This window comes from Scyliorhinus canicula, chromosome 2 (genome assembly GCF_902713615.1).
Source record: "Scyliorhinus canicula chromosome 2, sScyCan1.1, whole genome shotgun sequence".
NCBI classification, from domain to species: domain Eukaryota; kingdom Metazoa; phylum Chordata; class Chondrichthyes; order Carcharhiniformes; family Scyliorhinidae; genus Scyliorhinus; species Scyliorhinus canicula.
In genome coordinates, this window is record NC_052147.1 from 74,341,687 (window position 1) to 74,359,492 (window position 17,806).

The following is a 17,806-nucleotide window of genomic DNA, read 5'->3' on the forward strand; positions in this document are numbered from 1 at the left end:
AAAGTTCGTGTTGGTGCCTTGAGCACCATATTTAATTAGTGTTGTTTGCAAATTGTATCCCTCATCACGGCGCGCACTCGTGGTAGGACGTGTAACTATCGCAATTCGCGCGAATAAGTTGGCCAAGCCTTATTGCAACGTGCTGTGTTAAATTCTAACAAGGAATGAAGAGATCTGAATGTATCCCCCCCCCCCCCTGTTAATGGATAGACCGAAAGGAAATCCAGAAATGCGTGCGCCCCTTTTGTCACCTCCAATATGTTGTGAGGGTCAGATTGTGAATGTTATGTAGAACCAAAACTCTGCAAGAAAGGTTCTAGGCTTTCTTTATACAAAACATTCGAGGGAATATCTTCCGACTCTTGCTTCTAAAGTCACTTTAAAAAAACGAAAACGAGAGTGTTCGAAATAAGGAAAAGCTCAGGAATGAATCACGTTGACTTTATTTTTAGATTCATATCAAGTCTGTTGTTACCAATGAATGAACTGAAATCACTGCATCTTAAGGAACATATATTTTTCCCAATCTTGGGGAATTATGTAGTTAGGCAGAAATATCTTCCCGCGGTGAAGTGTGCATTTTGTTGGTACGTGTTGAAGTTATCAATTTATTTAGTGATGTTTCTTCAGAAATGTGCAATATAAAGCAAGGAGGTGCTGTTTTTGTTGTAGAATGGCCTTGCTGACAACTATGCACACTTACTTCACTGCAACCGGAATTCAAGAGAGAGAGAAAACAGAATTGAGTGGATATCACACAATGTTAATTGTCTTTTGCCATCATGCATACCATGGGCATTTTCGCAATAAAGAGTTTGCATTTATTCTGAAAGTGGCAATTCTCCTGAGCAGAACAAGGACTGGGAAGAGTAAATCTGTTAAAGGGCAGAAAACAATGTACTAATTCTCATTTTAAAATTTGATGCAAAGGTAACTTCGTTTTGTATATTGCAAACAGTTAACCTTTGCATAAAATTTATAACATTGCATTCAACTTGCCAAGCTAACACGTTGGTATATATGCGACCTCCTTGTGGGCATTCTTTCATAACGTTGATTATGAAGGGGAAAGTTCATTTTAAAATTCTATCTCATAGAATTCAGGAGGAAAGCGTAACCAGGTGGGGTGTTTGCAGGAGCAACTATTACATAACGTTTTATTAATCAATTTCCTTCTATAGAAGATAACATGGTTCCAACCCAACAGCTCTCAAAACTTACCCAATACTAAAATTCTGTCCAATTTTAAGCAAGTTCGGGTCAAATCTCAAAAGCAACATTTCGCATTAATTGAAAGTGATGTGACAAATCCATTCATACAGTTCACCGAATCAATCAGTAAATAGTTCTTGCGTCATCGTTCGTGAACTATTTTACATTGAGAAAGCAAAAATATAAACATTGGCACTTATTAGAAAATAATATGTTAATAAACCAATGACTGTAAAATCGAACACCTTCAAAATAGTTTCAAGTGAAAGATCTATTTGCAACTCCCCCCACCCCCAAAGAAAACTCCCGATAGCTCAATATATAAAGCAATTTACAGCTACGTTCTGTGCCATTTTATTTTCTCAATTAGGACATTACAATGAATAAAGTACTAAACTGCTTCGTTGGCATTTCCTATGCTGAAAACGTACAGTTTAGATTTTCCAGATTCTATTCCACCCAGAAATTACTGGGTCAGAACTGTTCCCCTTGGAGGAGGGGGTTCTGCTATGTTGTGAAGGTGCCGGTGGTATTGCAAAAGTGGTCAAGGAAAAGTCTAGGAAAGGGCCTCCAAATGCTAGGTGAAGAAAATGTACCAAAAATGCAATTACACCGGAAGATCCGACCACTCGCTGAACTATGTAAGTAATTGTTTTACACATCAAGTAACAAGATGATTAATTTGAGTCCAAAGTGTTCAGGATTCACCAGTTCCACTGTTGTCTCCGGACGACAGGATGTGTTAAGTAATGATAGCTAGGGAAGACGCCATAGGGTCCTGTGTGCTGTGCTTGCTGGAAGCCATGAAGCGCGAAAGCAGTGTAGGGACTGGGTTGAACAGTGTCGCCCGGCTTGTCCTGAATCTGCACCGAGGTAATGGAACAAGAATGGCAGGGTTTGCCATCTCTCACCAGCACTGGCACTGCCACTCTGCGCACCAGTTGAGGCTGGTTTAGATCTATCTGCAAGGTGCCGTCCACCCGGGCTCTCTTCATTTTATACCGGTGGTTTTGGAACCAGATCTTCACCTGGGTCGGGGTCAGGCTCAGAAGGTGGGCGAAGTGCTCGCGCTCCGGGGCGGACAGGTAACGCTGCTGCTCAAACCTGCGCTCCAGCTCGAAGGTCTGTGCTTTGGAGAACAGCACTCTTCGTTTCTTCTTCTTCTTCTTCTCGCTCTTCATCGTGGAGGGGGGCCCTTTCCTTTGGATGCAATCCGCCGAAGCCATGTCTGTGCTACTCTCATCAGATGCTGGAAGGAAACGTTCTCCGGTTAGAATTGATATTTCATTGGAAAACAAGATAATAAACAAGCAGCGTGGTTAGTGAGGCGTGTGGGGATGGGAGAGGGGGGAACTAAATTCCAATTCATGTACTTACAATTCTTGTCAGAGCCAAGCCACCCCGGAAAAGATAATTTCGAATAATCGTGCTGCGAGCTTTGCTCCACTTCTTTCTTAATGACAGCAGATTGCATCGCTTTCCCATTCCCTTCATCCCATTGATTTAGGCGGTCGATTTCCTGCTGATCTGGCAAATTTAAAATACTGCGCACTGTAAAGCTTGCCCTCGTCAGCGACATGTCCCCAGTTTACCAGGCCCTCTCCCAATCTCCGAGTGGGAAAAAAATAGATCACTTGGTAGGCTTAAAGCGGGGTCAGACCCTCACGGTGCGAACGGAGGTGCAATTGTACCTCGCTGCGAAAAGTAAGAGAGCCTTTCACAGGGAGCGCCCTGTGTTTATATAAACAGTCCCCTTCACCGTCAACAGTGACAACCTCCAGACCGCGTCTGACCACACCACAGGATACCAAGTACCTGGATCAGTCAAGTGCCAAAGCATTAATGTGAGTAGGTGTAATCTTGCCAGAGAATTACCCAGTACTTCCCAAATGACAGCAGGAAACAGGCTTCATCATTACATATTCTGCCTGATTAGCAAAGAACGGAGCGAACAGATAATGGTAATTGTGTTAGTGAATTAGTGAATTACATCTTGGGTGGTTAGTGGTGGTCACAACCCTCCCCCCCCCCCAACCCCACCCCCACCCCCATTATTTGCATACAAAGTAAAGAAGCAGTGACAGATTTCTCTAGTTCATTTAATTACTTATTCATTTGTTAACTAGCCCGCGAGTGTTATTTAAGTGAACTGGACGAGCTGTATTTGCTGCAATTAAACGTATAAGATGCTTATTCGATCCCCCCCCCCCCCCAAAAAAAAATCCCTTTCTGAGACCACGAGAAGTGTGAATTTCTATGGCAGAATTGACAGTGGATACGAAGTATCTGCTTTACACTACACCGCGATATCCAACACGCCCACTGCAAGGCAGCATATCTAGGTGTAACGGTAAGCGAGGACTGATAGCAATTACAATGTTTGTTATCGGTTTCATTTTATTCGACATTTCTTAATGACCTGGGTGTAAAATATCCAAATGTGTCCGTCTATATTTAAAAACAGCAGAGGCCAATTAAGAAATACTTTGGCGGCAAGCAAGGTGGGGGGTGGGGGGTTGATTAAACATCGTTCTTTCTCCAGAACATTTGAGCCCACTCGGTATTTCGTCAAACACAGAAATGACGAGCTTTCAGCAACGCTACTTGCAAATATGGCACTAAGCCCGAGTTGGCCATCTTTCTGCTAATTTCTGTAGGTAATCTTCCGTCAAAGATTCCCATGCCAGGCCTATTTGTGCCACCTATCAAGCCTGCTGCTGTGACAGTGTTGCATGCTCCACAAACTCCCTCACAACGTCCTGGGTGGTCGAAAGTGGGAGAACACAAATACATGCCAACTGCTAGGCTGCAAACAATGGGGGAAATGTAGACCATCGTCCCGGACCTGTTGGAAGCATTTGTTCCAGTCAAGATTTTGCATTTGTTCAGTCATCAAATAATAGATGATTGACGCCCCCGCACAATGCGCTTTAACTTTTTGGGATAAGTCCGAGTTTGTTCCTTGTTGCCATGGTTTTCAATGGCATTAAACAGGATTTGGCTTGCTATCGACTTCGCTTCTCGTCTAATGCAGCCAAGTGCACAAAAAAAGTTATTACTTATACCGTTTAGAATCAAATAGGATTTCCTAAAAGGTAAAATTAAAGGGTCATTCACTCTTGCGAAGAAAGATGAACTAACGCGTCAATTGCAAATACAATTATTTCCCAATTTTACAAGATTCACACATCTCGTGCAGTCGTATTTTTTAAAATTGTTCAGTCCAAAAACAGACTTGCTTTTAAGATTTGGGTAATATTAAATAAGCGAACACAAATTGTTTGATTTTATGAAAGAACGGAATAGTTACAACTGTAGTGTTTAACATTTCGCTTCGGCTGCAAGGTATCATTGGGGACAACACAGTTATTGCAATGCGATGAAATAAACGCGCGAAATTGCTTATGGTGCATGATCGTCAAATAAAACGTTGTAATGTAAGGTCGGAGAAGGCAACATGCTGGCTTTCTGCAGATGTCGAATGATGTGGCAGCATTATTCGATTTCAACGAAAGGCATGGGCATCGTTTTCGGCAGGACGGTTAAAGCCTGCCCTTAATTTAGAAATCATTTTGGATTGCGCTAGGTAAACCAAGCGTCAACAACTTTACCCATCATAGTCCAATCAAAGTGCAGTAAGAAGTCCGACTTGGTAAAACAAATTTACAGCTTCGATGACCTTTTGTAGCCCTTTAACCTATTTAACATCTGGAGACCACAGCCGAGTGCAGAAATCAGCAAACAGATACACTTACTGGCTGAAGGACTCTTCACCATCAAATGTTTACTTTCGCGCGCGTCTAAAACATTTCAGCGTATGCTGGTTGCCTGAATATTTCCGCGCCCTGGGTTGTTTTTGGTAAATATTTTGATAGCAAAGAACATTTGGATGTTTTAAAATATTTTTTTCACCTACTATCTGCCATAAATTTACAAAAAAGCCCCACTAGAATGAATAGCTAGGATCATTCTAATATTAAACAATTAAAGATTCAATCCCAATTAACTACTTTGTTTATTCTTTTGACACTAAAAGGTGAATGAGTTCCTAGTTAAAGGACCTGTTGGCACCATTTTGTTTATACAATTAAAAAAACCTTAATCACCATTGGAATATGTCGGAAATTTCACAGATTTCCTTTAGAGTAAACAGATTTGACTGTATGTGTAAAAGATCATCTTGGCGCACACTTGCCCTGTGCAAAGCAAATAGATATTGGATTTCCACACGCGCGATGCTGCAGATTTGATTTACGGTGGCCAAGAGGAGCTGGTACAGCTCTCAATTTGGGCAAAAGGATGCCTGAGGTAATAGCTTCAACGTGAGGTAGCGAAAATGAATTTAATATTGCAGCTTTGCAAATAGCAGCGAGAGAGTTGAGGAGCCCAGGCGTTAAGGGAACACCGAGGGCAATGGGGATAGGCACTGGAGAGGTGAAATACACCGTGAAATACACAGCTGCAGGCTTGTCATTTCTTGGGTCCTGAGCATCTTAGGCTGGTGGCTGTGGAATTGGTTCCAACTATAGAACGCCTCCTTTATTGGCTCTCATTCCAATTCTCACGCTAGACCGGAGCTCTGTACAATCGTTTGTAATAAAATCAGGGCACTATTGAATGTCTGCATTGTGGATTAAATTTATAGGACAGCTGAACTTAGTAACTGCAAGAAGAATAAACTCTTGTACCGCAGCGCTTAGGTCTGAGTTGTCAGTCTTGGCTTAAGTGATAGCAGCTTGTCGTTGAGTCAGAAGGCGCGATTTAAGCGCACACTCTAAAATGATAGTTCAACCCCACCATGAAGGAGTTGCTGCATTATCGGAGGTGTTGTTATGGGAAACCCCATTTGCCCCCGAAGGTAGGCGAAAAGAGAAATCCCCTGGCTACATTTGAAGAAGAGAAGTTTCCTTGGCCCAGCATTTGTCCCTGAACGAATATCGGAGAAAATCGATTGTCTGGTCGTTTGACTCGTTTCTGTCCGCGTGGTCACGTTGTGTGTCAATCGGCTGCCATGTTTCAGTACAATAGTGACTGCACTTCAAAACTATGTTCGTTATTAGCTGGGAAGCATTTGAGGTATCATGTGATGACGAAAGGCAGTCTTTCTTTAAACGAGTTGAATGTTTAAGCTGTACTATTTCATTTGATGAGCAAATGTTTGGATTATTCATCCCTGCATTTTCCGTGTTACCAAATATTTTATTTCCATTTCAGTTCATGTTGAACTGATCTTGGGTTGCGGGTATGGGGTGGATACGTGGGTTTGAGGGGGTGGTCATGGCTCGGCACAGCGTTGGGGGCCGAGGGGCCTGTTCTGTGCTGTACTGTTCTATGTCTATGTATGATCAAGTTTAACTTGAAGCCTCTGTGTTGGCAATATGCATCTTCAAATTAATTCCGCCTGAGATTGGAATTGACAACAAGCCCTTTTGGGGGGAAAAAAGGAAATCAACCAAACATGTCGTGGCAGTGCGGTGGCACAGTGGTTAGCACTGCCCCCTCCGGGGTTTCCTCCGGGTGCTCCTGTTTCCTCCCACAGTCCAAAGATGTGCAGGTTAGCTGGATTAGCCATGCTAAATTGCCCTTAGTGTTCAAAAGGATAGGTGGATAAGGTGGGATGTGGGCCTTGGGGTGCTCGTTTGGAGGGTCGGTGCAGACTCTTTGGGCCGAATGGCCTCCTTCTACATTGTAGGGATTCCATGATTCTATTGGTACACATAGTTTTAAACTGGAAGATGTATTGTCCATTGATGCGAATGGGAGGTCTTGGTCACCAGAATGATCAAGACACAGGAGCTGGATGTAACAGCAATGACCCCCAGAGAGAAAAAGCTGAATTTAAAAAGCAGCGGTTTATTGGCATATGCAACTCGCGTTTAGTGTGGAAAAAAGTGTGAAAAGAAGGACATTCAGACACAAGTGTCAGTGATTAAGAGAATTAAAGGGCTCTTGCCCCTATTTGAGCCAAAGGAATTGCTCACCTCTACGAAAATAACCACAGGTTAATGTGGGATGGTATGGTTGCTGCAGGGGGGAATACTCATTGGGGAATTAGATAGTCTGGAATCAGGTGAAATCCTTTTGGAATAGGCGGGTCAGATGCAGTCAAAGGCAGCTATTGTTTCTTGGGTGTTTTCTTGAAAATCAGAAGATGCAGGAGGGACTGAGAGTTAATGTCAGAGGAGTTAATATCAGGCCTTTCAGGGAATATAAATAAGTTCCATTAAAAAATATAGTTGTACGCCTGATGTGTAACAAAGCAGTTAGGAAAAAGCGTTTAAAACCCACAGCAAAAAAAATACTATCAGAGAGAATTAGCATAATTGTTTTGAGCAGTTTCAGTTTTTATTTAAAGAATGGAAACGGCTGGTGAATTTGGTTTTCAGTCTCTGGACGTGTGTGAATGTGCAAAGGTTTGCTGCTGCTTTCAGGATTTTGGACGCGAAGGGCGATGTTATCAACTGATGGCACTTTCAGCAGAAATTGTTTCTGGCTTCTTGTTTGCAACTGATTGAGTAATTGACATACTGAGTTCGGTCAAAATACCAAACTATGGGAACTGGGTTTCTGCACCTGACACTGCAGACAGCTATTGATGCAAATCGGGTGAATAGTTATTAGGTGCACAATTTGGGATTGGAATGAGGAATAAAATACATTTTTTGAGTTCGTAATTAATCCCAGCAGTGAATAACGCGCATGATAACAATGCTTGTTCAGTGTTCATTTCAATGTAGGCCTGGAACACACCAAATAATGGGAAAGTTAAGGTAACAATGTGGGGAGAAAGGCAAAGAAGGATTTGAAATTGGTTTTAAAAATTAAAGATGCATGGTGTGAGTTTAACGTTGACTGAAAAACTACTGTCAAGTACAGTCTTTTAAAAATGCCAAAAAAGAAGCAGCTTTCGAGTATCAGCTGTGGAAACTGCTATTGCTTCGTTCAGATCACCCGCCCCACCGCAACACCTCCCGTTTTCACAAGCAAGGTGCAATTGACAGATACTTCCGGTTGCTATATTGCATTGCTGAACTATAGGTAAAAAAAACTAATTTCAAAGTTGTCTCACACCATTTGAGTTCCTGGGTAAGCCACCGATCAGAATGTAAAAAACAGTCACTGTACAAATAATTCCATCCTCCTTATTCAGAATATTCATGTTAGCTTTCTGATTTTAGAAGTTCCTAAAGCCTTGTGCCACAAGCTCCTTCGGGTAGTCCATTATATTATTAGACAACTTGGTCTAATTTTAAGGTACTCTGGGTTAAATTTATTAGGATCCCTAGAGCCTATGATGATGCTGCTGTCTCAGACAGCTTTGTCTGAGAGTCAGCAGTAGTTGCGGGCATTAAGCATGAGTATTATTTACTTTGTAACCAGTGGAGACCTGTTGGTCCTAATGTCTTCTGTGGTCAATGCCTGTAGGGATTTCTGAACATGGCATTTAAAGAAATGCTAGAAAAATAATAGACTTCTGACAACTTTGATGGCAAAATATTGTCAAAGCATGGGATCTGCATGGGGATATGCTGAAGGAAAATAAAGAAAAATTGCTTATTGTCACAAGTAGGCTTCAAATGAAGTTACTGTGAAAACCCCCTAGTTGCCACATTCCGGTGCCTGTTCGGGGAGGCAGGTACTGAAATTGAACCCACGCTGCTGGCATTGTTCTGAATTACAAGCCAGCTGTTTAGCCCACAGTGCTAAACCAGAACAATGGGGTATGGCGTTGCTCATTGTGCTTTACTTAATTTGCTCTGTTTAATCACCTTGCTCTAGAGTCGCCAGGTATCTTTATGATACCACCACGAGGTTCAAGTTCGAGTGCTGATCAATAACTCAATACACCAGTTAATAAGGTTCAAATCAAAACACATTTATTATATACAGTCAATCGCTACTCATGCATAAAATACTACTCACTAGACTATCTCTAACACTAAAAGGCCAATACTTAGCTTTGGAAACTGGCCCACCAGGTCAGGGGAACAAATGGCCTTTCATTCGATTCTGAGTCTGCAGGTTTCCAGCTGGTATGGACTAATGGTTAGGAGCGCCTATCTCACCTCGACGGTTGTGTGCGGTCTTTTTAGACCTAATAAAAATTTTTGAGCCGGGGATTGGGACGGGGCTCCCTTCACGGGGATGCCATCTGATGGTCTCCCCTTCCCTCTCCCTACTCTAAAAAAAAAGGAGCGCCTATCTCGTTGCGTGCGTTGACTGGACAATTACTTGGTAGGTGCAGCTGCTAGGCAAGTCTCTCCGAGTTGAGAGTCACGGTCGAGTTCTTTGAGAGCTGCCAAGAAGAATGAATCGAACTTGGGGGACTCTATTTTATAGTCCCCAGGGGCTTCACGCCCTTTTGGGCGGTCCCCGTACCTGGTTCTGGACCTTGTTCCAATCAATTGATTTGATTTCCCCAATACTGGAGCTGTTCCTTGATTGCTGGGCGGTTCCTCTATGTTCGTTGGCCTTCCTTTGTCTTGGCTCCCGCTGGCGCCGAGGAGTCTGGCTTGGCCTCGATTATCTTAAATGTTTCCAATTGTTCCCGGGGATCGCTCATCAATATGTAGATGGTTGTTAGTTTCAGTGCTGTCTGGGTTTCTGCAAGTTCTAATACACAGGAAGCTTTGCATCTGCTTGCTTCCCTGTGCCTGTCCATTTCTCCCTGCATTCTTAGCGGACCTCCATTTTAAAGTCGGGAAGTGGCCAACCCAGGTGGCTACAATGGAAACTTCTGAACTTTCCATTCTTCTGCACAGACACATTGGCTGCTGCCCTGAACTCAAGCCTTGGTGCAAACCTGATCTGAAAACTGGCAACACAATTAATAGTTAAAAGATGGGAGGAAGGGGAATAGTTGCAAACCATGATTATGAAGGAACCCCAAGAACAAATCTAGCGATGTCATAACATGAAGCTTATTAAAAAATAGATCATTACAATTAGAAATTATTCCTACACGATTACATTTTTCCTTCAAATATTGCCTTAATTATGTAACATAATGTATGTAGCGTTTTATCTTAATTATAGAGAAATAGCACACTTTTAATTGAGCACAATTCAGGAAGCTATTCTGGTGAACTCCGAGATGGTAAAACATTATTTAAAAATTAGTAAGCTCAGAATGGAGGAGAGTTTGGGTAGGGGGCCGGAATCGAAGACGCTAACGACAGCACCGCTCCCGACGGCCCCGGGAAGATACTCAGGGAGTCCGGTAGTAATAGCTTCATTGTGAATTTGGAGGTAGTTTCGACAGCACTTCGGGTTGGGGGCAGGGTCAAGGGAAATGCCAATTTGGGGGAACCATAGATTTGAACTAGAGAAGTGGGATGGAAATTTCTGGATATCGGAGGGGAAAGGAATTAGGATACTAAAAGATTTGTTTCTTGAGGGTCATTTTGGAGGATTGAAGGAGCTGGGAGCGAAGTATGGGCTGGAGCAGGAGGAAATATTTAGATACATACAGATTCGCGACTTTGTTAGAAAGGAGATACAGAGCTTCCCAGTAGAGCTGACTTCCACATTGCTGGAAGAGATGCTGATGACAGGGCGACTGGAGAAGGGGGGAGTATCGGCGGTTTACGAGGCTAATTTGGAGGAGAAGAAGGCGCTGCTGGAAGGGATCAAGACAAACTGGGAGGAAGAGTTGGGAGAGGGTATGGAGGAGGGGTTCTGATGTGAGGTGCTGCGGAGAGTGAAGGCCTCCACTTCGTGTGCAAGGTTGGAGCTGATACAGCTGAAGATGGTGTACAGAGCGCACCTTACAAGGGCGAGGATGAGCCTGCTCTTTGAGGGGGTAGAAGATGTCTGTGAACATTGCGGGGGGTGGGGCGCAAACCACGTTCTTATGTTTTGGTCCTGTCCCAAGCTGAAGGATTATTGGAAGGAGGTGTTCAGAGTAATGTCTAAAGTGGTGCACGTGAAACTGGACCTGGGCCCTTGGGAGGCCATATTGGGGGTGTCAGACTAGCTGGGGAAATGGGCATGGAGGCAGATGTTGAAGCCATCGCCTCATTGACCGCCCGAAGGTGGATCCTGTGAGGATGGAGATCAACCTCTCCAACCAGTGCCCTGGCGTGCCGGGGGGCCCCTGCTGGAATTCTTGACGCTGGAAAAGGTCAAATTTGAACTGAGGGGAAGGATGGAGGGATCCTACAATTCATGGGCGTTATTCATTATGCACTTTCGAGAATTGGATCACATTGAACATGTTGGGGGTTGGGGGGAGGCAGACTGTATGTGTTAATGGTGACTATGGGTGATTCCTGATTCCGCTTTGTCATTTGTTAATGTTAACATGCGGGCTAATGTTTGTGGGTTTGGTGGGTGGATAGGATCATTGTTATTGATATGGGGATTAACATTACATTCGTTACTGATTATTGTTTATTGTTGGGTGTAAATGTGGGAGAAAATGTGAAAAAGGAGAAGAATAAAATAATATTTTTTAAAAAATGAGTAGGCAGATATTAGAGCAATGATGATCCCTGTTTTTTTATTAAAGGAAAGGTGGAAACAACGGGACAGGTTAGGAATAATGGCAATCATTCACAATAACAAAGACTATTAAGAACAATTTATCTCAAAGGTGATTGTATCTGGATGGGTTTTATTATGTGCAGTTTCAATAAGAGGATAAATGGTATAAAAATTAGATCCAAAATTTTATGTTGGATAAACAATTAAAAATCTGAAAGTCATATGGGAATATGGTATGACACAAAGTCAAAAAATTTGGTGAGTTATCTCAAGAAGCGTTGCAATCAAACTGCATTGCTGTGTGACAGATTCCAGGGACCATGACAAAACCATTGCCACCATGATAAAGTAATGAAAAAATACTTAACGTTATCATTTATGCCTATTGTGGATAATGTACAAAATGAATTTGTGAACTCTGAACGTTTTAGTGAGGGAATAATAACGATTCTGGATTTCATGCAGAGTTGTCTTGCTCTCAAACAGGCTACCAAAATGTTCCCTACCCAGCAACCTCCTCCAGCCTTTTCCACCTTAACCTGCCTAAGTTTGCCTTTCTGTGCATCCACACCCTCTATCCCCCAATATAAGTGGCAGAACATTCAACCCCTTTAGTCCTATCATCTGGGGAAATCTCCCATATATCCTTCACAGCTTTAATTGTCTCTCTTCCTTTAAAATTACACACAAAATTTTGGGTCCAACTCTCCATCAGCCATTTCAACCTCTCTCCTTGGTTTAGCATGATCCATTCATCTAAGTAATTCCATTGCTGAAGTGATTTTCTATTTTTAAACAATAAGCAAATGCAGGTTGTTGATTCTTAATGACACCAATATGATACTAAAAGCATATAAAATTATTTGACCATGATTATAATAATAACAATATAATAATCTTTATTATGTCACAAGTAGGCTTACATTAATACTGCATTGAAGTTTATGTGAAAGGCCGTCCTATGACATTGGCATAAGTACCAGGATCAGGCCACAGGGAATATCTGTCACTGACATCACAGGTGGCTCACTGGGATCTATGACTGTTCCCTGCACCACAATGGATGCTAATGGTCATAGTGTATGGATGGCAGATACCAGATACTCATATATCCTTCTTTTGGGATCATGTTATTTATGGTTCTAAGCATCCGCTATGGAGACAGTTATTAACTTGAAACATATTAGGTGGGGTTATTGGGTTTTAGGGATAGGGTGGATGCATGGGCTTAAGTGGGGTGCTCTGCAGACCCGATGAGCCGAATGGTCTCCTTTTGCACTGTAAATTCTATGATTCTATGATTCTATCCCAGAAAATTGGCCACACAGCGTCCAAATTTTATTTTTTTTAAATGTATCTTATTACAAACATGTATCAAAACAGGTTGCACACTTCCCAGCAATCAACAATACAGTCTGTACAGAATCTTTCTCTTTTTCACCCTCCACCCGCCCTGCAATAAACAGCTTCTCAAACAGTCACAAACATCCCGTACCTTTTCTCAAACTCCCCTGCAGAACCCCTTAACTCATACTCTATCTTCTCCAACTGCAGGAAGTCGTATAGGTCACCCAACCAAGCCACTACCCACGGTGGCGATCGCCACTCCAGTAAAATTCACCGCCATGCAATCAGAGAGGCAAAGGCCGCGACATCGGCTTTCCTCCTCTCCATGAGCTCCGGCTTCTCTGAAACCCCAAATATCACCACTAAAGGGTCCGGGTCCACTCCCTCCTCCACTATCCTGGCTAAGACCGCGAACACTCCCGTCCAGAATCTTCCCAATTTTTCACAACCCCAAAACATGGGCGTGTGTTTCGCAGGCCCCTGCCCACACCTCTTACACTCATCTGCTACCCCCTGAAAGGACCCACTCATTCTCGCCCGAGTCATATGCACCCTGTGCACCTTAAACTGTATCAGGCTCATCCTTGCACGAGAGGGGATCCTGTTTACCCTACATTGTGCCTCACTCCACAGTGTCCAGATTTGCAGCACTAAAAGGCCTCCTAAATCCAACATATTGTGGGCAGGATTAAAGCATCCACCATATTGATAAGGAAGGTACTTCAGGTAGAAAGGTATGTAATTTTAAGTACAGGTTATTTATCTAGGTTAGGTCCAATGCATCTTGCAGGTTCCATTTCTGATCTTCACTCGCCAAATGCTGAACTCCCACAACACAATGTGATGCCAAAAAGGCACAAAAACTATTTCATAGAATTATAGAATTTACAGTGCAGAAGGAGGCCATTCAGCCCATCGAGTCTGCACCAGCTCTTGGAAAGAGCACCCTACCAAAGGTCAACATCTCCACCCTATCCCATAACATAGTAACCCCACCCAACACTAAGGGCAATTTTGGACACTAAGGACAATTTATCATGGCCAATCCACCTAACCTGCACATCTCTGGACTGTGGGAGGAAACCGGAGCACCCGGAGGAAACCCACACACACACGGGGAGGACGTGCAGACTCCGCACGGACAGTGACCCAAGCCGGAATCAGACCTAGGACCCTGGAGCTGTGAAGCAACTGTGCTATCCACAATGCTACCGTGCTGGCTTGATAATAATAAGGCTTGAGGTTCTACTTTGGGAATTGCCCACAGCTCATTGTACAGACACGGAGATCATACACTGCGCTGCCCACATCCCCAAAAATGGATGCTTCTAAAAATGAAGACATATATTGTAAGAGCCCTGCCTGTTCATTTCCTTTGTTCCCATTTATTTTATGTTGTTTTATTATTTTGATCCATGGACCCATAATCGGCATGTGCCTTTAAGCAGAAGAGTGCTTTCCAATGCATTGTTTCCCCTCTCTACGTGTTTGGCCAGAGGTCAGACTCTTCAACACTGGGTGGATCTTAGGAACCAGTTTTCGAGGAATGTTGCTTCGATTGGGTAACTGACAACTGGTAGTTTGACCAGGGCCAATGTTCTTCCTTACATAGAACATACAGTGCAGAAGGAGGCCATTTGGCCCATCGAGCCTGCACCGACCCACATTAAGCCCTCACTTCCACCCCATCTCCGTAACCCAATAACCCCTCCTAACGTTTTTTGAACACTAAGGGCAATTTAGCATGGCCAATCCACCTAACCTGCACGTCTTTGGAATGTGGGAGGAAACCTGAGCACCTGGAGGAAACACACGCAGAAACGGGGAGAATGTGCAGATGTTCCTTACAACTTTCAGTGATTGGTCCATGCATGTTGTTTTCTGAGAGAACTCAGGAGAAGTATTTACACTTTGAAAGGAGAAGGAACACTCTTTCACTTGCTTGTGAAGTGAAAAACACTGCTCTATTGTTCTAAAACCAGTGAGTGCCTGGCACATCTTTGCTGGAATCCTGAATTGATCCTGAGTCTGCAGAGAAAGTAGACAACCTTGCCAGAGAAAACCATCTCAAGTCTAGAAGAAAGAAGTTCCAAAATGAAAGCCTGAACTTCAGAAAGACATTAACTGGAAGTCATCCCAGTGCATCAAAAATCCTTTATCCTTCTATTTTTCCCTTGATGTTGTTTGTCCATGTGTGTTTGTGTGTGTGTGTAGAAAGTGGGGGGAGTTGAAAGGGTGAGGGTTGGGAAAAGGATAGTAGATACTCAATAACATTTTCTGTCCGTTTAGTTATAGTACTGTACATAATAAAATGTTAGTTCTGCAGTTTATTGGGCTCAACCAAGGACCTCTGGCATTTTAAATAAAATCTAATTTCATCTGTGTTGCGATTCCAGGTCAAGTGGGGCTGAAATTGACCGCGCACTAGCCCAGGATGTCATGACAATATACTTTGCAATCTTAGATTGTGTTTGGCAGACATTAAGTAGTAGAAAAATTACAGTATTAACATGTGAAGAGGGCACTCATTGGAGCACATATTCCACCACACTCAGTGTTAACTCAGTGTTTTTACAGTCATACAAATCATCCTCGACACTTTCTCCTGTATGGTTGGTGCCCTGTAACTACAAAGCTGACGAATAAATATTTTAGTTAAGACCTTCCACCTCATTGAAGAGGCTTCAGATCAATGCACAGCCAACAAGCCACTCTGAAAACTCTGCTCACATTTTGCCAGCTATGACAAATCTCACCACAGCAGATGAGAAAATCCACAACATTCTAAAACAGCCAACAACATTCCAAAACAAACAACCCACATTAAAACTAGATAGACATTTTTACTAATTTTAAATGCAATGCAAGCGTTACCGTTTACAAATAAAAAACTGAAATCACAGAGCTGAATTTTCTCTTGTATTATCTGTGAACGATTAATGTGGAATACTTCAGGTGTGCACAGTTGGAATCAAGAACAAAGGATCTGAACTTGCTCTTGGGTACAATTTACGGAAAGGATGGGCATGTGGGTTTATTTGAGGGTGCGCCCGTGGCAAGGCCGACTCTGGGCACATGCTGGGATTTAAAGGCATCAGGAAATTTAAGGAGTTTGCACAATTACAGCCCCATGGTACAATAGTTTTAAAAGTCATTTTGCAGGTATGCACTGAAATTATCTAAATATCTCCTGATGGCGAATAATACATTTTTCAATTAACGCTGAAGTTATGATTTGCATGTTTGTTGTCTTTCTTTTTATTTATAGGTTGTGTTCCCTATATGCCATGGCTAGATTGGCAAAAGTACCTCAAACAGCAATCCAAGCTCCTGCAGCCCAGCTTTGAAAGAGCTAGTAACAGTGTGGCACAGGGCTAGAGTGTGTGGATATGAAAAGTGAGGCTGCAGAAATAGGATGGTGATGTATTCACTGTGAGTTTTCTTTGTCATTCGAAATGCTTTGGAACAGTTGGATTTTTAGGGACACAGCTAACTCTGACCCTGTGGTAGAACCGTTGCTTAGCACTCAGATACTGGCTAGATAACCAACCATAGCAGCTCAAGAAGTAGGTTGTGCTAATTTCATGTTGACTGTCTCCAAACAAGCCAGATTTTAAAAGGACAATTGTCTCAGTACTGAACTCAGCCTCTATCACAATGTGGAAAGGAATTATGGTGCTCTGTAACAAGAATGGCAGCATTAAACATGTTAATGTTATTCAAAAAGCCAAAAACAAAGAGTTTTCTTGGCAATGTCAGCCCATCCCTCAAGAGAAACAATCTCAAAAGCAGATCCAGAATTGGTAACAATGGTTCGGGGATAGTTTGCCTCTAAATTGAACCAATTCTATTGGAGGAATGTTGAGTGCAGAGGTCTTCCACATTTCTTTGCCTTAAATGTACATCGCTGTGCTCTCTTCAGATGCAAACCCCAAAACAGTCATGGGGGGCTATTCGTGGACAAGGGTGCAAAGGATTCACGCCACTTTTCTCTCCGAATCAATCACATTTCTTGTACATTATCTGGGGGGCTGGAAGAAAGATGAAAATCAACCTTCACATCTGTTCACATTATTTATAATTAAGGTTAAACAATGAATTCTCATGCCATTTCCCATAGGTATGAAGTGTGAACTCGCTGTTTACAATTGCAGCCTAAACAAAACAATGGGGGCAACTTTGAGCACGCACTATCCGCCCGTCAGACATTTGGAGCGGGCTCAAAATCCAGAGAGATTCGGAAAAGTCTGTCCAGCGTGATTGGATGTTGGACCACCCCACCGCCCCGTGGAGCAGTGCGAATCGCCTGTGGGAGCCAGGGAACTTAATTGTTATATATTCCGCATGTCATTAACAAGCACTGTCTCCTGACCTCCCCCCCCCCCCCCCCCCCCCCCCCCCCCCCCCGCCTATCATCATACGGAATACTAACCGGATGCTAACGTGATGCCATTTACAACCAGTTTGGCCAGGCATGAGGCAGTCAAGGGATCATTCCAAGGGTGTAGAGATAAGTATTGAGCCCATGGAGGGGGCGGGTGGCAGAGGACCATGCCCAGGCAGTGCCCTGGAACATTCCCCAGGGAAAGGTTGTCACTGACATGTGGACACTGCCAGGTTGACAATGCCAAGTGGCATTGCGAATGTCAGTTTTCCAGTGAGGCACTCTTTTACTACGCGTCGGCCGAGTCAGCCTCCACGATGGCCGATGCGTAGGTGATCCCCGCCTTGTGTATGCGCGGGGATGACATCAGCAGCCACT

At 43.2% G+C, this 17,806-nt stretch overlaps 1 protein-coding gene across 1 annotated transcript; it reads right to left on the bottom strand.

Moving 5' to 3' along the window:
* Positions 1-1,619: 1,619 nt before the first annotated feature.
* On the bottom strand, positions 1,620-2,791 carry nkx2.9 (NK2 transcription factor related, locus 9 (Drosophila)). Its single transcript, XM_038790343.1, has 2 exons — positions 2,590-2,791; positions 1,620-2,461 (listed from the first exon to the last, which is right to left on the bottom strand). The coding sequence occupies exons 1-2, from the start codon at positions 2,789-2,791 to the stop codon at positions 1,917-1,919; spliced, it is 747 nt and encodes a 248-aa protein (XP_038646271.1). The 3' UTR covers positions 1,620-1,916.
* Between the last annotated feature and the right edge of the window lie 15,015 nt (positions 2,792-17,806).